Source organism: Hylobates moloch, unplaced genomic scaffold (assembly GCF_009828535.3).
Source record: "Hylobates moloch isolate HMO894 unplaced genomic scaffold, HMol_V3 SCAFFOLD_17, whole genome shotgun sequence".
Lineage (NCBI taxonomy): Eukaryota > Metazoa > Chordata > Mammalia > Primates > Hylobatidae > Hylobates > Hylobates moloch.
The window spans coordinates 28,817,286-28,838,510 of NW_026652292.1; the positions used below are offsets into that span (position 1 = coordinate 28,817,286).

The 21,225-nt window shown below is 45.2% G+C and overlaps 2 protein-coding genes across 8 annotated transcripts in view; both read left to right on the forward strand.

Moving 5' to 3' along the window:
- Window positions 1–21,225, forward strand: part of PDZD2 (PDZ domain containing 2) — a 474,581-nt gene that overhangs the window by 282,412 nt on the left and 170,944 nt on the right. The window contains exon 1 of one of the 7 annotated variants that reach the window (XM_058430035.1): window positions 17,776–17,909. The exons of 5 other annotated variants lie outside the window; for them this stretch is intronic. The gene's annotated coding sequence lies outside the window, so the exon portion shown is untranslated. Of the gene's footprint in view, window positions 1–17,775; window positions 17,910–18,783; window positions 18,905–21,225 lie in introns of those variants that run through there. One more of the 7 variants, XM_058430036.1, reaches the window with a different exon arrangement.
- LOC116456966 (mitochondrial import receptor subunit TOM7 homolog) lies at window positions 4,999–5,299 on the forward strand. Its single transcript, XM_032753794.2, has one exon. The coding sequence runs from the start codon at window positions 5,055–5,057 to the stop codon at window positions 5,220–5,222; it is 168 nt and encodes a 55-aa protein (XP_032609685.1). The 5' UTR covers window positions 4,999–5,054; the 3' UTR covers window positions 5,223–5,299.

Genomic DNA, 21,225 nt, shown 5'->3' on the forward strand with positions numbered 1-21,225 from the left:
AAAGGAAAGGCACTGAGCTGGGTGAAAGGTCACTGGCACGTTCCTTTGGAAATGTCAATTCCTTACATATGACACAGAACCAACTAGGGTGAACAGAGTTCCTGGGATTGAAAAGTGAAGATAGAGAAAGAACCATCTGGAAATCATTCATGGGCATCATTTTGGGCATTTCAGAATTCTCCTTTGAGGTTTATTATAGTCAGCAAATGGAAAGGACAGAAAAGACGCCTGGGGTTCTGACTGTCTCAGGGATAACCTTTCTTTTTAAATAGTATGGTTAATCATGCCAGTTTAAGCTTGTCTTTTGATTTTTAGGGTAGCCTTAATCATTACAATTCTTTTGTCTTCCGTTAGACTTGGCTCATCCCTAACCAGGAAATAATTTGGAAAATAAAAAAGATGAAGCTTCTAGTGCTCTTGAGGAGGAAAGTGCAGTTCCCTTCTGAGTGGACGCCCAAGATCTCATTGATGGCACCGGCACTTAGCCAGCAAGATGATCAGGAGGCTTTTCTGTGCTACTCCAAGAGTGGGTGTTTTGCGTAGCTTTTCCAGGGGAATCCTGGGTGGCATGTGGTTCCCAGCTTGCTCCTCTTGTCAAGTAACTAGTGGCCTGATTGGAGCTGGCAGCCCCTTTGGGAACCGCTGAGTGCTGACTTCTGAGTCTTTTAACACAGCTGTGCACTGAGCTCTCTGTTTTCATTTCCCACTTTCCCCTTTGTCACTTTCAATTAAACCAGGACAAGCTATGTATAATTTGGTTAGTGATGTAAATAAGCCAAAACAGCAGAAAGATTGAAATGCGAAGAAACTGATGGAGGACTGAGTAGGTTTTACTGGAGAGTCACTGTAACCACAGCTTGACAGATGCCGACTGTGGCCGGCACTGAGATGATCTAAAGCACTGTCTCTTGATTTTAGCAAAACCTCTGCAGCTACATCGCACATTTTCATATGAGGAAACTGAGGCATTGAAACATTTAGTTATTATTCATATGGCTAGTGAGCAGAAATGCTAAGTTTAGCCCCATAGTTGTTTAACTGAAGCTCATCGTCTTTTTTTTTTTTTTTTTTGAGACAGAGTCTTTCCTAGGCTGGAGTGCGGCGGTATGATCTTGGCTCACTGCACCCTCTGTCTCCCGGGTTCAAGCAATTCTCCTGCCTCAGCCTCCCTGGTAGCTGAGATTACAGGCACACCTCACCACACTCAGCTAATTTTTGTATTTTTGGTAGAGACAGGGTTTCACCATGTTGGCCAGGCTGGTCTTGAACTCCTGACCTCAGGTGATCTGCCTGCCTCAGCTTCCCAAAGTGCTGGGATTCAGGCGTGAGCCACAGCGCCCGTCCGTCTCTCTCTTAAGACTTAATTTTTTTAGAGCAGTTTTAAGTTCACAGCAAAATTGATAAAGAAAAAAAAAAAAAAAAAAAAAAGGCCAGGCGTGGTGGCTCACACCTGTAATCCGGGTTATAGGGGAGAATGAGACAGGAAGATCACTTGAGGCCAGGAGTTTGAGACCAGCCTGGGAAGTATAGTAAAACCCGTCTCTAAAAAAACAATTTTTTTTTTTTTTTTTTTTTTTAATGAACCAGGCGTGGTGGTGTGTGCCTATAGTCTCAGCTGCCTGGGAGGATGAGGCAGGAGGACTGCTTGAGCCAAGGTCTTTGAGGCTGCAGTGAGCTATGACTGTGCCGCTGCATTCTGGCGTGGGTGACAGAGCAAGACCCAGCCTTTTTAAGTTTTTTTCTGGCCAGGGGCTTTGGGAGGCTAAAGTGGGTGGCCTTCTTGAGCTCAGGAGTTCGAGACCAGCGTGGGCAACATGACAAAACCATGTCTCTACCAGAAATACAAAAGTTAGCCAGGCATAGTGGCATGCACCTGTAATCCCAGCTACTCGGGGGACTAAGGTGGGAGAATTGCTGGATCCCAGGAAGTTGAGGCTACAGTGAGCTACGAGCGTGCCACTGCACTCCAGCCTTGGTAACAGAGCGAGACCCGGTTTCAAAAATAAATAAAAATAAATAAATAATTTTTTCTGAGCAAAAGATAGAGATTTCCTATATATCTCCTTTCCCCACACATGTACAGCCTCCCCCATGATCAATGGCCCCCACTGGAGTGGTGCATTTGTTAAAATTGATGAACCTCCATTGACATCTTATAATCACCCAATGTCCACAGTGTACATTAGGGTTCACTCTTAGTGTTATACATTAAAAAAAAAAAAAAAAAAAAGTCCAGGCATGGTGGCTCACACCTGTAATCTGGGCTATAGGGGAGACTGAGACAGGAAGATCACTTGAGGCCAGGAATTTGAGACCAGCCTGGGAAATATAGTAAAACCTGTCTCTAAAAAACAATTTTTTTAAATGAACCAGGCGTGGTGGTGTGTATAATGACACACCAAATGTATAATGACATGTATCCATCATTATCATACAGAGAAGTTTCACTGCCCTAAAAATCCTCTGTGCCCATTTTTCCCTTTTTCCCTCCAACACTTGGCACCCAGGGATCTTTTTACTGTCTCCATAATTTTGCCATTTCCAGAATGTCATATCGTTGGAATCATACCACAGATAGCCCCTTCAGATTGGCTGCTTTCACTTAGTAACATGCCTTTAAGTTTCCTTCATGTCTTCGTTCCTTGGTAGCTCATTTCTTTTTCAGTGCCATGTAATACTCCATTGTCTGCGTGTGCTGCGGTTTATCTAGTCACTTACTCAAGGACATCTTGGTCATTTCCAAGTTTTGGCAATTACGAATGAAGCTGCTGTAAACATCTGTGTGCTCACTGTCTTTTCACAAAACATTCTGTCCCCCTTAAGAGGTTTCATGGAGGACTCGCTTAGATCCTCTGTGACAAACGGGACATAGTCAAAGCCTGGTGCCAGAGAAGAAAGAACACAGGATTTGTTATCAGGCAGACCTGATTTGGTTGGGAGTTTGAATCCCAACTCTCCTCCATCTGTGATTTAAAATCCTCAATATTCTCTGCCATTAATGTACAGTGCTCTATGAAGCATTTAGCCTTCTGTGGGCATGCTGAAATTGATGTGTGAACTATGCTCAAATGATTATACAGCTAAAAATAATTTTGAAGCTCTTAAGGCCGGGTACAGTGGCTCACACGTGTAATCCCAGCACTTTGGGAGGCCAAGGCAAGTGGATCATTTGAGCTTAGGAGTTCGAGACTAGCCTGGGCAGCATAGTGAAACGCTGTCTCTCCCAAAAATACCAAAAAAAAAAAAAAAAAATTAGCTGGGTGTGTTGGTCTGCCCCTGCGGTCCCGGGTACTCAGGAGGCTGAGGCAGGAGGATCGCTTGAGCTTGTGAGGCAGAGGTTGCAGTGAACCGAGATTGTGCCACTGCACTCCCACCTGGGTGACAGAGTGAGACCCCATCTCAAAAAAAAATTTTTTTTCGAAGCTCTTGAGTCGAATATCTTTTCTTACAGAGTCTGATATTCTTGCTACTTACTTAGATTATGAAGGATTTTTGCAAACTTTTTTCCATAGGTCATAGAAAATTTAAGCTTTAGTTGGTCAATGCTGGGAGGATTACACTTTCTTAGTTAAATACAAACCAGAGAGGCTTTGCCCTAGTGCCCGCCCTCCTCTGAGGTACTAGAAGTACTAGAAGTTCCACACTTTGGCTGTTGTTCTTACTGCCAGAATTTGCATTGTTACAGGCCAGCCAGGCACATTCTTGTGTCTTTTGTTTTCACACTGTTTCAGATAGAGTTTTAAGACCTGGAAGTCACCATTGCCTGATTCCCATGGGAAATCTCCTCCAATTATTTAGAGAAAATTCTTCTTGTGGGAAAAAAGGGGGAAACAAATAACTGATTGTTTAGAGGCTCATAGAAAGAAATTTCCATATATGACCCAACTTCCTTGCCAATGTTTCGGAAAGCTGTGGTTTTGTGAGTCAAGTTCCTACTACCACAGAATGGACGTGATTCAAAGAGAGGATTCTTCATGGTAAAGATGAGAAATACCTGGAAAGTACAGCTCTGAGCCCAAACATGTCATTGAGCCTAATGTGGTTTTTGATAGATTTCTTCCTCCACAGGCTACGCTCTTACTCTTCCCCACTTGAATAAGAAAGACTTACATATATATATATTTTATCATAATGGAGACTTAGTAAGCTTAAGGGTCTGTTTTTTGTTTTTGTTTTGTCTTCAAGAGGAATTATTTTGAGATCTGGAAATTACACCCTGAATGCAGTAAGTTTTTAAAACTGAGCATCACTGGGAACTAAACGTTGCTACTGTTAAGCTTACGGAAGAGCAGACGGAGATGAGGAAGGAAGGGGTTGACTAGCCACGGAAACTACTCTGAAAGACACACCTTTCCAGTTTAAAGAAGCTTCACTAGCCTTTGGTTTTGTTTTGGTTTTTTTGAGATGGAGTCTTACTCTGTCTACCAGGCTGGAGGGCAGTGGCTTGATCTGGGTTTGCTGTAACCTCCGCCTCCTGGGCTCAAGTGATTCTCCTGCCTCAGCCTCCTGAGTAGCTGGGACCGCAGGCATGCACCTCCAGGCCCAGCCGATTTTTGTATTTTTAGTTAGACATGGGATTTTACCATGTTGGCCAGGCTGGTCTTGAACTCCTGACCTCTAATGATCCACCCACCTTGACCTCCCAAAGTGCTGGGGTTACAGGCGTGAGCCACCATGCCCAGCTCTTCACTAGCCCTTCTAAAATGCGCTTGCAGGCCGGGCGTGGTGGCTCATGCCTGTAATCCCAGCACTTTGGGAGGCCGAGGCGGGTGGATCACCTGAGGTCAGGAGTTCCAGACCAGCCTGGCCAACATGGTGAAACCCCTGTCTCCACCAGGCTTGGTGGTGGGCACCTGTAATCTCAGCTACTCAGGAGGCAGAGGTTGCAGTGAGCTGAGATCGTGCCATTGCACTCTAGCCTGGGCAACAAGAGTGAAACTCCATCTCAAAAAATAAATAAATATATAAGTAAAAATAAAAATAACTTTTCCATTTCGGATTCCCAATGCGGTCGTTGCTGTAAGGGGTCCTCCCTGCGCCACACAGCCGTCGCCATGGTGAAGCTGAGCAAAGAGGCCAAGCAGAGACTGCAGCAGCTCTTCAACAGGGGCCAGTTTGCCATCTGCTGGGGCTTTATCCCTCTTGTGATTTACCTGGGATTTAAGAGGGGTGCAGATCCTGGAATGTCTGAACCAACTGTTTTGAGCCTACTTTGGGGATAAAGGATTATTTGGTCTTCTGGATTTGGAGGCAATCAGCGGACAGCATGGAAGATGTGTGCTCTGGCTCGGATAAGAGATGGGACATCTTTCAGTTACTAGTTGGATGGCACAAGGCTCTTCACAGATGAACCTGTAGCAGAGTGGAACTTGTACTAACATATGATAGAATGTATCAGAATAAATGTTTTTAACAATGTTAAAAAAATAAAAATACAATACACTTGCAGATAAGTCACAGTGGCATGGGGTATTTGTTGAATGCACACTCTGTACAGGTGCCTGGAGAAGCACAACATCAGTGACTGCCCTTGACCACTTCAGCACACTGGTGAGAGTTAAGCTTCAAGCTTATTCCCCTGTTGAATGAGAAGAACATCAGAGTCGTGTCTCCTGCTTCTGACCTACCTGGGCTGCACCTCCACACTCGGTGGCATTAAGATGCACCACACTCAGGGAAGTCATTAGGGAGGAAACGGCCACGTCGCCTTGAGTTTCTGAAAACCAAATGAATGGCAGTGCTTTCACTGACAGTGACAGTTCAGTGCAGTAAAGATAAAATACAAAGAGTTGGAGCTTCCAAACTCTCCCCACAGTTCCAAGCTCTCCCCACAGTCTTAGTGGAATTACGATGGGCCTTTGGTCTGCTGGTCCAGTTCATGTGCTCCAAGTAGCATGGGCAGCAGTCTGAGCCCAAACCCACTTGGCTGCCGTCCTTCCCAGAATGCCTGTTCCACAAGCCTGCCATTTGGCTTGTTCTCCCTGCTGTGCGGTGCCAATTAGGTGGACTGAGCTAGAATTCAATTGTCTCCAGGTACAGCTACTGTGAGGAGTAGCCCACTTTCCTTTTGTCCATGATGGGGAGAAGCTTGGAACTTGGGCCAATGTCAAGAGCAAGATACCAGCTTTGAGGCTTTCCTGAAGACCCACTTCTTCTGAAAAATTGCTCCTGATTCCCCCAGCCCATGATGATAGGTCCCTGTGGAAACGCTGGAGTCCTCACTGCCTTTATCCATCGCTTCACGTTTGGCGTGTGTTGCCTTGTAGTGGTGGGAATCTTTTCATCTGGATACTCTTCATCTTCCCAGCAAGTTTATGTAGCGCATGTGCTTAGAGGAGACCCTTGTTAGTTATTTGTCTGATTCTGGTCTTGAGAGGTAGCCAATCTCATGGACACTAGCAGGATCATACCCCGAAGCTTTAGAGAAATGTCTTTAAGGATTCTTAGAAAAATTGATTTCTTAGAGCTCCCAGAGCCTTGAGGCATTAGACAGAATTTTTGAGCTGAAATTGGCTGGTGATATTGGCCCAGAAAATTCCTTATTCCTTCTGCCCAGTAGGGTGTGTGTTGTCACCAACACTTGGAACCTGTGCCTGGGGTCTTCATGTCTGTGGCAGGATTCCTGGGAATGAGTTCACGTCCTGGTGGAGCTGGATTGAGTTTCCAAAACCAAAATTGTCTCAATTTCTGTGAAGAAAGAAACTTACCCCTAACTCAAAGGATCGATTGGATTGACAAGCCAGCCAGGCTGGAAAATGGGGACTGAACAGTTATCTATGTCCTGCAATGACTGGCAGGAGGGTCTAAGGGGGCTAAGGAGGCACAAATGCCTTTAAGTGAGGCCATGGAAAGTCATCCTAAGCAAAAAGAACAAAGCCAGAAGCATCACATTACCTGACTTCAGACTATACATAAGTCTATAATAACTAAAACAGCACGGTACTGGTACGAAAACAGGTACACAAACCAATGGAACAGAATAGAGAACCCAGAAATAAAGCCACACATCTATAGCCATCTGATCTTCCACAAAGTTAACAAAAACAATGAGGAAAGGACTGTCTGTTGAATACATGGTTCTGGGATAGCTGGCTAGCCATATGCAGAAGAATGAAACTGGACCCCTACCTTTTACCATCTTCAAAAATTAACTCATCATGGACGAAAGATTTAAATGTAAGACCTCAAACAGTAAGAATCCTAGAAGAAAACCTAGGAAACACCGTTCTGGACATCGGCCTTGGAAGAGAATTGGTGGCTAAGTCCTCAAAAGCAGACACAACAAAAACAAAAATCGACAAGTAAGACCTAATTAAAGAGCTTCTGCACAGCAAAAGAAATTACCCACAGAGTAAAAAAGACAACTCACAGAATGGGATAAAATATTCACAAACTCTGTTTCCAACAAAAGTCTAATACTAGAATCTATAAGGAACTTCAACTAGCCAACAAGCAATAAAAAGATAACCCAATTACAAAGTGGGCCAAAGACAGGAAAAGACATTTCTCAAGGAAGACATATAAGTGGCCAGCAAACATGAAAAAATGCTCAACATTGCTTATCACCAGAAAAGTGCAAATTAAAACCACCATGAGATACCATCTCACACCAATGGCAGTTATTTATGAAGTCAAGTGCCTCATGCCTATAATCCTAGCATTTTTTGGAGGCTGAGGTGGGAGGATCATTTGAAGCCAAGAGTTCAAGACCAGCCTAGGAAATGCATAGCAAGACCCTGTCTTGACAGAAAGTAAAAAAAAAATTAGCCAGGCATCTTGGCATGTTCCTATAATCTAGCTACTTAGGAGGCTGTGGCAGGGGATCCCTTGAGCCCAGGAGTTTGAGGCTGAAGAGAGCTATGATTGTACCACTGTTCCCCAGCCTGGGCAATAGAGCAAGACCCTGTCTCTTAAAAAAAAAAAAAAAAAATTAAAAGCCAGGCTAGGCATGATGGCTCACGCCTGTAATCCCAGCACTTTGGAAGACTGAGGCGGGCGGATCACCTGAGGTCAGGAATTCAAGACTAGCCTGGCCAACATGGCGAAACCCCATCTCTACTAAAAATACAGCATTAGCCAGGCATGGTGGTGCGTGCCTGTACTCCCGGCTACTCCAGAGGCTGAGGCAGGAGAATTGCTTGAACCCGGGAGGCAGAGGTTGCAGTGAGCCAAGATTGCGCCACTGTACTCCAGCCTGGGCAACAAGGTAGAAACTCCATCTAAAAAAAAAAAAAATTAAAAGCTAAAAAATAACAGATGCTGGGGAGGCTTTGGAGAAAAGCGAATGCTTATACACTGTTGGTGTGAATGTAAGTTAGTTTGGCCACTGTGGAAAGCTGTTTGGAGATTTCTCAAAGAACTTACAACAGAACTACTATTCAACCCAGCAATTCTATACTAGGTATATACCTGAAAGAAAACAAATCATCCTTTCAAAAAGACACGTGCTTGTATGTTCATCTCATCACTAATCACAATAGCAAAGACATGGAATGAACCTATGTGCCCATTAATGCTAGACTGGATAAACAAAATGTGGTATATATACACCATGAAATACGACACAGCCATAAAAAAGTATGAAATCATGTCTTTTGCAGCAACATGGATGCCGCTGGAGGCCATCATCCTAAGCAAATTAACACAGAAACAGAAAACTAAATACCACATATTATTCTCACTTACAAGCGGGAGCTAAACATTGGGTATTCATAGACATAAATATGGCAACAATAGATGCTGGAGACTACTAGAGGGGGTCAGGGCCCAGGGTTGAAAAATGTAACTATTGGGTACCATGCGTAGTACCTGGGCGACAGGATCAGTTGTACTCTATAGCTCAGCATCATACAATATACCCAGGCAGCCAACCTGCATATATACCCCTGGATCTAAAACAAAAGTAGAAATTTTAAAAAATTAAATCTAAAATAATAAAACATAATACCATGTTGCATCATGGGGGAGAAAAAAAGTGAGAGCAGGGCTGGTCCAGCTCTTTCTGGTAGAATGTGTCAGATTGTTTGGTAGTCATAAAAACCTTCTGCTACTTTGTTTTTTGGGTGTTTTTTGTTTGTTTGTTTGTTTGTTTGAGATAGGGTCTCACTCTGTCACCCAGGCTGGAGTGCAGTGGCACTATCTCGGCTCAGTGCAGCCTTCGCCTCCCAGGCTCAAGTGATTCTCCTGCTTCAGCCTCCCCAGTAGCTGAGATTACAGGTGCCTGCTACCACACCCAGCTAATTTTTGTATTTTTTAGTAGAGACAGGGTTTCACCATCTTGGCCAGGCTGGTCTTGAACTCCTGACCTCAGGTGATCCACCTGCCTCGGCTTCCCAAAGTGCTGGCAGTACAAGCATGATCCACCGCACCTGGCCCCCTGCTACTTTGAAGTTAGACTCTCCTTGCCTGAAGTGACTGGTCCTTTTTTCCATCTAGCTCCAGAAGATCTATGCTTATCTTTTTCAGTGGACCTAATACTCATTAATGGACCTTGATTCTAAAAACTAGCCAGAGGTAACCCATGGGCCTAAAGAGATGTGTGTCCTTGTCTAGGACCCAAGTCACGGGGCCACACCGACATGCACTTGCTCTCCAGCTATACCCCCATTTCACAGGGTGACTCATTGCTTTCCTCCGTCTTCACCCAAGATGGCTCTTTCCTGAAGAAAACCAGGCCATTTCAGTATGCCTACCCTCACTGAGATGAGGAGACCAGACACGAGGCTGAGAATACGTGAAGAGGAGAGAACAGGTCTCTGCCTGAGGGATGGGGACTGAGTTAGGGTGAGCTGGGACTTCTCTGCACGCAAATGGAAGTTTAAACTGAGACGGCCCTATGCTGAAGGGGAGTGCAAATCAAACAGCCAAGGAGAGTGCTTCAGTATTTCACAAAGTCTTCAAAGCACTGCTTCCCTAAATATTAAAATATTTCGCTATAAAAAGATGGGGCTGGGAACCATTTGATAAAGTAAGATTTGGTCATACCAGTTAAAAGAACAGCTAGTAAACACTTCTGCTGACCTCAAGTGATCCACCTGCCTTGGCCTCTCAAGGTGCTGGTAAACACTTCTCAAACCCATTTGACCACAGAGTTAAGGAGCATTCTTTCATGGAGCATTCTTTCATAGAGCATTCTTTCATAGAGCATCTCCTTCTTTGATAGAGTATCTTCCCAAAATATAGAATGTATTTTTAGAAAAACTAGATTAAGGTCATTAGAAAAATTACAAAGGATAAACACTTTTTTTTTTTTTTTTTTTTTTTGAGTCAGTCTTGCTCTGTCATCCAGGCTGGAGTGCGATGGCTCGATCTTGGCTCACTGCAAACTCTGCCTCCCAGGTTCAAGGGGTTCTCACGCCTCAGCCTCCCGAGTATCTGGGATTACAGGCATGTGCCACCACACCTGGCTAATTTTTGTATTTTTAGTAGAGATGGGGTTTCGCCATGTTGGCCAAGCTGGTCTTGAACTCCTGACCCCAGATGATCCATCCACCTCAACTTCCCAAAGTGTTGGGATTGCAGGCCTGAGTCACCATGCCTGGCCAAAAAAAGAACCCTTGAAAAGAAAATTCAGAAGCACAGGGAAACTATTAAGGATCTGAGTTGAGAGTTTTGCCCTATTTTTCCATTTACTTACTAGAACTTAGGATCATGCTGGACTCTGAAGGGACATGTAGGAGGGAATATTAAGGATCTAAGTTAAGAGTTTTGCCCTATTTTTCCATTTACTTACTAGGAGTATGCTGGGCTCTGAAAGGAGATGTGAGAGGGAACTTTTCAATGAATATTGATCCATACTTGCAATGAAATGAGTACCAGAGACAAACTGTCCCCCACCCTTGCTTGGGAGCCTCATAGAAGCTGTGACCCATCCACCTGCTGCATGGCTCAGCTCAGTGTCGTGGAGTTTTGAATCTGAATGCTTTAGAAAGGGCATGTTGGCTCCAGACTCAGCGTCTCCTGTTGATTTTGCCTAACCTGCTTCTCTGATTCATTTAATTTTCTGCACCCTGTCAGCATTTATGCTTGCAGCCCATAGAGTGAAAGCAATCATGGTAATAATAAATGCAGTATAACCTTCTAAGAACCTATGTCACGGTGTGTGCTACAGATCATTCTTTGTGGGAGGATTGTCTTGCATACCATCAAATGTTTAGCTGCATGTCTGGCCTCTGCCACTAGATGCCAGCAGCAGTGCCCCACCCATCCTAGTTGTGACAGCTTAAAATATCTGCAGACAGTGCTAAATCTGTAATCCCAGCTACTCGGGAGGCTGAGGCAGGAGAATCGCTGGGAGGTTGCGGTGAGCCGAGATCTCACCACTGCACCATAGCCTGGGCAACAAGAGCGAAACTTCGTCTCAAAAAAAAAAAAAAAAAAAAAAAAAGCGGCTAGCATGACTATCTGTGGGTTTCATGATGCGGGCATTGATATAGTTTGCATGTTTGTCCCCTCCAAGTCTCCTGTTGAAATGTGATTTCCAATGTTGGGGGCTGGGGCCTGGTAGGAGGTGACTGGATCATGGGGGAGGATCCCCCATGAATGGCTGAGCACCAACCCCTTGGTGATAAGTGAGTTCTTCCTCAGTTAATGCGAGATCAGGTTGTGCAAAGGTCTGGGACCTCTCCCCTCTAGCTCTTCTCGCGCCATGTGAAGTGCCTGCTTCCGCTCCCTTTTTGCCTTCTGCCATGAGTAAAAGCATCCTGAGGCCTCCCCAGAAGCCAGGCAGGTGCGGGTACCACGCTTCCTGTACAGCCTGCAGAACAGTGTGCCAATTAAACCTCTTTTCTTTGTACATTACCCAGTCTCAGGTATTTCTTTTTTTTTTTTTTTTTTTTTTTTTAAGACGGAGTCTCGCTCTGTTGCTCAGGCTGGAGTGCAGTGATCGCCGCTCACTGCAAGCTCCACCTCCCGGGTTCATGCCATTCTCCTGCCTCAGTCTCTCAAGTAGCTGGGACTACACCACGCCCGGCTAATTTTTTTGTATTTTTAGTAGAGTTTCATGGGGTTTCCTCATGTTAGCCAGGATGGTCTCGATCTCCTGACCTCGTGATCTGCCCGCCTTGGCCTCCCAAAGTGCTGGGATTACAGTCGTGAGCCACTGCTCCCGGCTGGGTATTTCCTTATAGTGACACAAAAGCCTGAATAACACAGGCATAGATGAAGAATGGTCTCAAATACGCATCAAGGTGTTTCGGCGTTATCCTTTGGACAATGAGAAATTATTTGAGTGTTTCAAGCAGATGTTACGTATTTGCCACTGGATACCTCTGTGTGCAGGATATACTGGAGGGGTAGACAACTGAGGAGGTGAGAGTAGTCTAGAGTCAAGGCCCTAAGGTGTGACTCAATACAGCAGAAGGGGACCTCAAACTTGGCATGCCCTAAAAAACCCACTATGTGGCCAGACGCGGTGGCTCAGGCCTGTAATCCCAGTACTTTGGGAGGCCAAGGCTAGTGGATCACTTGAGGTCAGGAGTGAGAGACTGAAGAAGTGGAGTTGATGGACCTACCAGCAAGGGTGGAGGGGAGAGAGGAGCCAAGGGCGACTCACTTGTGCTTCAGTGACAGGGAATTGGCATGAGTTGGAAGAGGAGATACAGGAGGAGGAACCTGTCTGAGGGAGGGCATAACGGGATTGTTTGTTTGAGACAGGGTCTCACTCTTTTGCCCAGGCTGGGGTATAGTGGCGTGATCTCAGCTCACTGCAACCTCTGCCTCCTGGGTTCAAGCAATTCTCCTGTCTCAGCTCCTGAGTAGCTGGGATTACAGGCATGTACCACCACGCCCGGCTAATTTTTGTATTTTTAGTAGAGACGGGGTTTCACCATGTTGGCCAGGCTGGTTTCGAACTCCTGACATCAAGTGATCCACCTACCTCAGCCTCCTGAGTAGCTGGGATGACAGGCATATACCACTATGCCTGGCTAATTTTTGTATTTTTAATAGAGACGGGGTTTCACCATGTTGGCCAGACTGGTTTCGAACTCCTGACATCAACTGATCCACCTGCCTTGGCCTCCCAAAGTACTGGGATTACAGGCATGAGCCGCTGTGCCTGGCCGCATAGTGGGTTTTTTAGGGCAGGCTGAGTTTGAGGTGGCTGCAGGACACCCAGCTGCAGCTGGGTAGGAGGTCAGGGTCTGAGCTCAGAAGAGAGATGGAGATTGAGGAGCTGGTGGCTCCTACTTGGTTGCTGTAGCAATGGAAGTAGAGGGGATAATCCAGGTGACAGGAGGGAGGAACAAAGGAAGAAGCTGGTGCCCCTCCAAGGCCCACCCTGGCCTGGCAGGAGGAATGAGACTGAAAAGAGGGGGCCAAAGAGCTGGAGGCAGCTCTGTCCACTGAGGCTTATGGCTCATGGGACAGATTTGATAGCTAAGAAACAGATCTGTATACGATGAAGGCCCCAGAGCATGATGGTGTCAGTGTATGCTGCCGGCATTGTGTGAGTTAAGGGTGTGTGAACTCCAGGAGGGCTGGATGGGAGGGGAGGGGTGGGCCACAGGCACACAGAGCTTTCTCGGGTGTGATTCTGAACCCTCTCCATTAATGGCAGAAGTTGGAAGGGAGCTGCTTCCCCAAATTTGCAGGCCAAGGTCCTCCCCGCTTGCACAATCGGCAGGGTGTTCCCCATCAGCGCTGACGTTATCATCTCCCATCAAGGGGCAGGAAAACAAACCTTGTTTGCTTTCATAACTTTCTGTGTGTGATTTTTGACTGGGGGATGGGAAAAGGGGAGAAGGAAATGTTAGTGCTTCTTGTTGTTTTCAAGACCATTTATGAATTGCATTTTATGGTCTTTTCATTTTGTGACATCAAGCATATGAAGCATGATAGCCATAGAACTGGCCAATGAGAAAATGTAAAGAAAACCCAACCGGGTGCAATGGCTCATGCCTGTAATCCTAGTACTTTAGGAGGCCGAGGCAGACAGATCACCTGAGGTCAGGAGTTCGAGACCAGCCTGGCCAACATGGTGAAACCCCGTCTCTACTAAAAATACAAAAATTAGCTGGGCGTGGTGGTGCGTGCCTGTAATCCCAGCTACCCGGGAGGCTGAGGCAGGAGAATCGCTGGAACCCAGGAGGCGGAGGCTGCAGTGAGCCAAGATTGCACCACTGCACTCCAGCCTGCGCGACAGAGCAAGACTCTGCCTCAAAAAAAAAAAAAAGAAAGGAAGAAAGAAAGAAAGAAAATCCAGGCTCCATTGACTTCACATGCTTAATATAAAAGTTCTCATTTTAATAAATTTAAATGTATAGTTTTGTGGCATTAAGTACATTCACACTGTTGTGTAACCATCACCACTATCCATCTCCAGAAGGCTTTTCCTCTTGCAAAACTGAAACTCTGGATCCATTAAGCAGTAACTTCCCATTCCTCCTCTCCCCAGCCCCTGGCAACCACCATTCTACTTTCTGTCTCTGTGAATTTTACTATTCTGAGTGCCTCATATGATTAAAATCATATAGGGTTTGCCCTTTTATAACTGGCTTATTTCACTTAGCATAATGTCTTCTTTTTTTTTCTTTTTTTTTTTTAAGACAGTTTCGCTCTTGTTGCCCAGGCTGGAGTGCTATGGCGCAATCTCGGCTCACTGCAACCTCTGCCTCCAGGGTTCAAGCGATTCTCATGCCTCATCCTCCCGAGTAGCTGGGATTACAGGTGTGTGCCACCACGCCTCACTAATTTTTGTATTTTTAGTAGAGACGGGGTTTCACCATGTTGGCCAGGCTGGTCTCGAACTCCTGATCTCAAGTGATCCACCTACCTCGGTCTCTCAAAGTGCTAGGATTACAGGCATGAGCCACCGTGCCCAGCCAGCATAGTGTCTTTTCAAAACTCATTTTTTACGGCTGAATAGTATTCCATTGTACATATGTATCACATTTTCTGTATCCATTCATCATCAGTGGATGCTTAGATTGCTTCCACCTTTTGGTTATTGTGTGAACAGTGCTGCTACAAGTATCGAGGGTGTGAATATCCGTTTGTGTGTCTGCTTTCGGTTCTTGGGTTTATACCTGGGATGTCCCTTGGCTGTTGCTGTATGATTGACTTCTGCTGGGGGTTTCTTGGATTGCCCTCTTTGTTACCTTTCTGTTTTAGCTTCTGGGAGAATCTTAGGTGTGTCCGTAGGCTGGGCTTTGTGACCAGCTGGAGAGCCATTACTGAGCCCCTGCCTACAAAGATCCACACCTTGTCCACTTGGCACCATCCCAGAGTTTGAATCAAGATTTACGTTCTAACCTCAGTACTTCCACTAATGTGCCCTGTGATGTTGCAAAGCTTCCTCATGTTCCTGTGGGCCTCTGTTACGACACGAATGCAATAAGAAAGTAGAACTCACTGATCTTCAGGGTCCCTCCCAGGTGATGGACAGTGAGTGCACAGTGGTCTCCTAAGGGCAGTGACCAAGGAACCAAGGTGGGCACAAAGAAGGCAGAGCCCCAGATGCCTGTCATGGATAATGTGATTCAGCTTCCCGGAAACTTGGGGCGGTTAGGTGGCTTGTGTACTTGCTGCATTCTGGCACATGCTACGTGGCTCATTTTGTGAGTAAATGTAGCAGTAATCCCCCTTAAAGCAAAACTGTATGTTATATATTATACACCCTTTGTTGAGAGAATGGGACAAAGAAAGGCGGGATAACTGGTTTTACCATAGATTTTTGGCAGATGTCACCAACTAATACTGTCAAGAATATTTTATAGGCAAATTTTACCTCTTGTTAGGACTGCAGTTTGGTCACAGGCCAAGGCAATTTTAATCTTTTTCCCTCACTTCTTTTAAAAGAAAAAAAACTAAAGAGCAGACTTCCTTCTCCTTAGCTTGAACTGTGAGCAGGAGTCCACGCTTCCCTGAACTAGGAAGGTGAGTTCCAGGAAGTTACCCACACGATCAACTTTCAGGCCTCTTAAGTGCACATAAAAAATGTGGACTTGCCTGGGGCTCCCTGCTGGTGTTTGGAGACTAGGAACTAATCCTCCCATTAGCTCTTTCTCTGCCACACCAGGGAAACATCATATATACCAGTGACTTTGTGTGTTCTTTATCTCATCAGTAAAAGGCGGATCCTGTTTTTGTTTTCAAGACTGTGTGAGGGTATTGGGATAACTAGAACCCATTTGGAGCACATGTGAAAATGTATAGCATTTTCTTTTTAGGAGACATTTTAACCATCTAATTAAGACTTAAGTCCAGATACTAGACCATCAGTTTTTTAATATATGGAAAATTTAGAAGCAATTTCAAAAATTTCTGTGACTGGAACTAGGTTATGTCAATACAGGGCTCCTAGGGGAAAAATTTATACTGGATAAAACTCTAAAATAAATGAATATACTAAAAATCACCAAAAATCTGGCCAGGGGTGGTGGCTTATACCTGTAATCCCAGCACTTTGGGAGGCCGAGGTGGGCAGATCACTTGAGACCAAGAGTTCGAGACCAGCTTGACCAACATGGTGAAACCCCATCTCTACTAAAAATATAGCCAGGCATGGTGGCGGCCACCTGTAATCCCAGCTACTCCAGGAGGTTGAGGCAGGAGAATCTCTTGAACCCGGAAGATGGAGGTTGCAGTGGGCCGAGATTACTCCACTGCACTTCCCGCCTGGGCAACAGAGCCAGACCCTGTCTCAAAAAAAAAAAAAAAAAAAAAAAAAGAAAGAAAATAGAATGGCTGCAAGAAGTAAACAGAGGATGTTTGCTTCTATTTTGTTCCTTACAAGTATAGCTAACAAAGGACCTTGTGAGTGTTGGAATAATAAAATGTCATTCCCATTTAAGTTGCGCATGTACGTTTTTATACCTACACCGAAGGGTTTTGGAATCTTTGTCTCTGGCTGTTGGATCATGAAAGACCCCTTTTGCTTCAGCTGTAAAACAAGGCAAATTTTACACATAATAGAAACCACTATATGTGTGTGTTGGTTTAGGGAAGCCTATTTTTTAACATTCTATTTCCTGATAAAACCTTAGAAAAATCATATTGTGTTTAAAAGTTGAGGATGTTCTCAGCAACTCCAGGGCTGACTGATAATTTCTGATTTTGCTAGTACTTGTCTACAATGGAAGTTGGAAGCTTAGTCGGCGTAGAAAAGTTGTAAATTTGGTGTCATCGAGACAAATGGCTTTTATTTCCCAACAGACTTCTTTATAAAATAATTTAATCCCTTGATTTTTGTTTGCATTTGAATGCAATTTAAAAAAAAATCTGGCCCTTTAATAAGTGCAAGACAGATTAAATTTATTGTGAAATATTAGGTCACTGAGTGGAAAGTTTCTTCACTGATCATCCTAGCTTCACATTTTTAGTTATGTGAAGTACACATTTTGATAATATTTTGGTTTTCTCCTGCCTGAAATCTTCAGTCCACCTCCCTGGCAGTCTGTAGAATGAAGCAGCTGTGGTCCGTGGCCAGGTGTGCGTCCTTTGGTGATGGAAGAGCTGATCTGCAGATACCTGCAGGAGGAAGCCATGCATGACGTCTGCTGGGATATGATTTCCCCCCATACTCCTGGAAAATTAGAACCGTTTATAGCAGCCTGGTTCCAATACACTGGCAGGGCAAGGATTGGCTCGTTCTCTTACAAACACAGTGTGGCTGGATGCACTCATAAATGAAAAATGATCTGAGTGCTGTGGGTGGGTGGGGCTCTGGAGCTCAGGAGGTGAAGCCGGGAGGAGAGAGAAAGAGAATCTGCTCCTCAGAGCATGGGGAGCTGGCAGGAAGTTGGAGCACCCATGGCGCAGCTTGTATTTTTGTTGATAGTTAATAACCCAGGACTTTAAAGACCTGAATGGAGAAGGGAAATGAAGCACAACCAACTTTGGAGTCTGTCCCATTCCAGAGGCTGCTGAAGCACAGCAGAGCACGCTCACCTGACCAGCTCATAAAGCAGGTAGGACGGGAGACCTGAGCGGTGAAGAGAATCACATTTTCTCTCTGAACACAACTTACAGGTCTTCCAAGGGTTCATTATTTTTTAATTATATGAGAGATGAGCAGGTAATAATAACATAAAAGACTCAGCTTGAATTGTGCTGATATCTGCCCAAGCAAGAGTTTTCTCAGTTACTAGTTTGATGACCAAATGACAGTTTTATTCTGAGAGTTGCTTTAAAAAAAAAAAAAAAGAAAGCATGCAGCATTGAAGCTTTTTTAATTTAAACTCATTTAAAAATTGGCAGATGATAAATGAACTGCAGACACTCTGTTTTAGAACAAATACTTTGAAGGGAGTCAACCAGAAACTGATGTTCAGGCTTGACTGTGGCTATATTTTCATATTTCAGAGCCAATGAGGTGCTCACTAATTTTTGCTGGCTTTTGTAAGAAAGGAGGTGGATGTGTAACAGCTGTGAAATATCCAGAAATTGACTGGGATCCAGAGTGAAGCCGAATGCACTAATGTTTTCTCCATTAAGGCAGGCTGCCTCTGCTCGGCTTCTAAGTCAAGGGATTGGAAAGCAGTGTGAAAGTGAAGTGTGAATCCTGAATATTTGTCATGGAGTGGGGGGAGTGCAGAGGGTTGGAAACTGTCACAGTGACGTTTCACACTCAGAAGTAGAAAATAAATGGGGAGGACCATGGGTGGCAGCCACATGCAAGGATAATTTTAAAACTGATTTTTGATTCCCATGATTGTAGCCGAGTCTCAGGGTGTTCCTTCCGTTGTCAAGGTTTGGGGCTTCTGATAAGAGAAGTAGAACAGAATAAAGATCATCTCCAGCCCCGGGTTCTGAATCATTTCTAGGCCTTGCTTCTCCTGGGCACTGGGATGATCTGACATTTGCCCCCACTAATGAAGTGGCCAGAGTGTTGGGGGGATTGGGCTAACATGGAGTAGGTTGGATAGAAATGGTGCGTGTGCTCAGCCTGAGAAGAACGTCAGAGGTAGGTGGAGAACTTTGTTTCGGTAGAATAGCCCAGCCTGAATCCTGGAACTCTTTGCGTTGAGGTTTGGAGAATGCCCCGTAGCCACAGGAGTGTGTCTGAAAAGGCAAAAGTGGGAGCTGCTTGGGTTGCTGCTTACTGCCTGGCTGGCATCCTCATGCTGTGGTCATCCTCATGCCGTGGTGGCCACGTTTTGTGGCTTTGCATTTTAGTCCTGGAGAGCTGGGGGATGGCTGTGTTTAGTCAAGCAGGCCCACACATCATTGCTAGTCTCTTTCCATGTGATTTCTCAGCATTACACAGCTAGCCTTCTGTGGGAGGAGGAACAGCACCTCCTGTGGTCTTCTAGGAAACTTTTTTACCCCATGTTCCTACCATCGCCACCCCAACTCTTGCCCTTTCTTGCCTACTGTTCACCTGTTGTGTGTGTCCCCTTTGTCTCCCATCCTTCAGACTGATCTGTCCCAGGTGCTATCTGCAGTGACTTAGAAGCTGAGTTGGGGACAGGTTCCTCCCCAGGGTTCCTGCTGGAAGCGGTGTTCGGCAAGCTATGGCCCTTAGGCAAATCCAGACTGCCCTAGCCTGTTTTTTTATGGCCTGGGAGCTAAGAATGTGTTTTATGTTTTAAAGAGTTGAAGAAACAAGAATATAGGACAGCGACAGTGACCCACAAAGCCTATCTGATCTTTAGAAAAAAATATTTGCTGGTTTGCTGGTTGGTCTGTTGATATTTCCCCCCTCCCTTAGAGACAGAGTTTCACCATGTTGGCCAAGTTGGTGTCAAACTTTTGACCTCAAGTGATCCGCCCACCTCGGCCTCCCAAAGTGCTAGGATTACGGGCGTGAGCCACTGCTCCCAGCACCCCACCTTGACCTGTTGATTTTTTAATATCATTGGTGAATAGTGTGATCAGTGGGTTGATGCGGCAAATTAAGCCCTCAGCAATTTGAACGGGCTCTTGTTTGGGAAACTGATTTTAGTTTCTTAGTCTGTATTGGTGCTATCGCCTCCAAATAGGTAGATAAAGGAGTTAGGAAGTTGAAGCTTTTCTGCAGGATCCCAACAACAGTAAAGAAATATTAGATGAACTATGTGCCTGTGGTTGGTTTTTCACCCTCTTTCCTGGTTTATGAACCCGCTGGAGAAGACACCTATGAGTCCAGCCATGTACTGACTGTGCACCCTACCGGAAGAACCCAGCGGGGACCAAAACTCTGCTAATTCACACAAGTCATTCACTTCTTACTCTTGCGTACTGAATGCTGGCTAGACTTCCACAATCTGAGAGCGTTTGGGTGTTGCCACTTTGAAAAAAAAGATTTTTTTGTAATTATTTAAAAAGACAGCTGAATACCATGTTTTCTCGTATTTAGAACAATGTTTCTTTATTGCCCTCTAAGAAAGCTTACTGTAGGTCCTCCAACCTTACCCCTGAACATGCAGTGCTCCTCTACCCAGCACAGTATTTCATTGTTAATGTCCTTCCTTCTAATAAAGGAAGACGAAAATCTGGTGACCTTGTTCATGTTTAACTTGTGTCGAAACTTCAGGCCTCGATATGGAGCCGTCTTGTGTAAGTAGCTTTTTGTCCATTGCAGAAACACAGGAAAGCATCTCACAGGAGATTGTTGTTTACTACCAGGACATTTCAACCATTTCTCCTCGTATATTTGGAAATTGGATGTTGTCAGTAGAGAAGAATGGGGGTGGGGCCCAGTTTGACAAAACAAGTGAGGAAGGATGAAAATATGAAAAGTACGGTGCCCCGCAGGAGGTGGGGCCTGGAAAACAAGATGGCGCCTGTACGCTTGATGTGCCAGGTTGTCAGAGCTGGAAGGGGTGGGTCCTTTAATCTACCATGGGAGCTGGGCAGCACTTTCGTATTTAGAAAAGGGGTTGGCTCTGAATTTAGAGATTAAGCAACCTGCTGTTCCTGTATGCACTGGAATTTCAGACACAGTCAGAAACCTGATTTGCGTAACTGCTGAAACTCAACTGGAAACCAACCAGACTGAGGTCTGGACTCCCCAGGCCAAGGGGCAGTTAGGAATCAGCACGTGAGAGAATGTATTAGGCTTGCCCAAGAGGGAGTGGTGCTGTGTGGCCAGATGCAGTGAGGCGGGCTATGGGGTGAGGGTTGGCTTTGGGTTCCCAGAAGGCTCGGGCTGGAGGGTGAGTAACCTCTTCCTCTGCATGGGTAGGCAGTGTGTGTCAGAATGCTAAAACTACCTGGTACCACATGGTAGCACGTGGGACCTTTTCGCTTCTGAGCCATGCAACCAAGCTGGCTCCTAAAGAGACAGAAACCACCGAAGTCTAA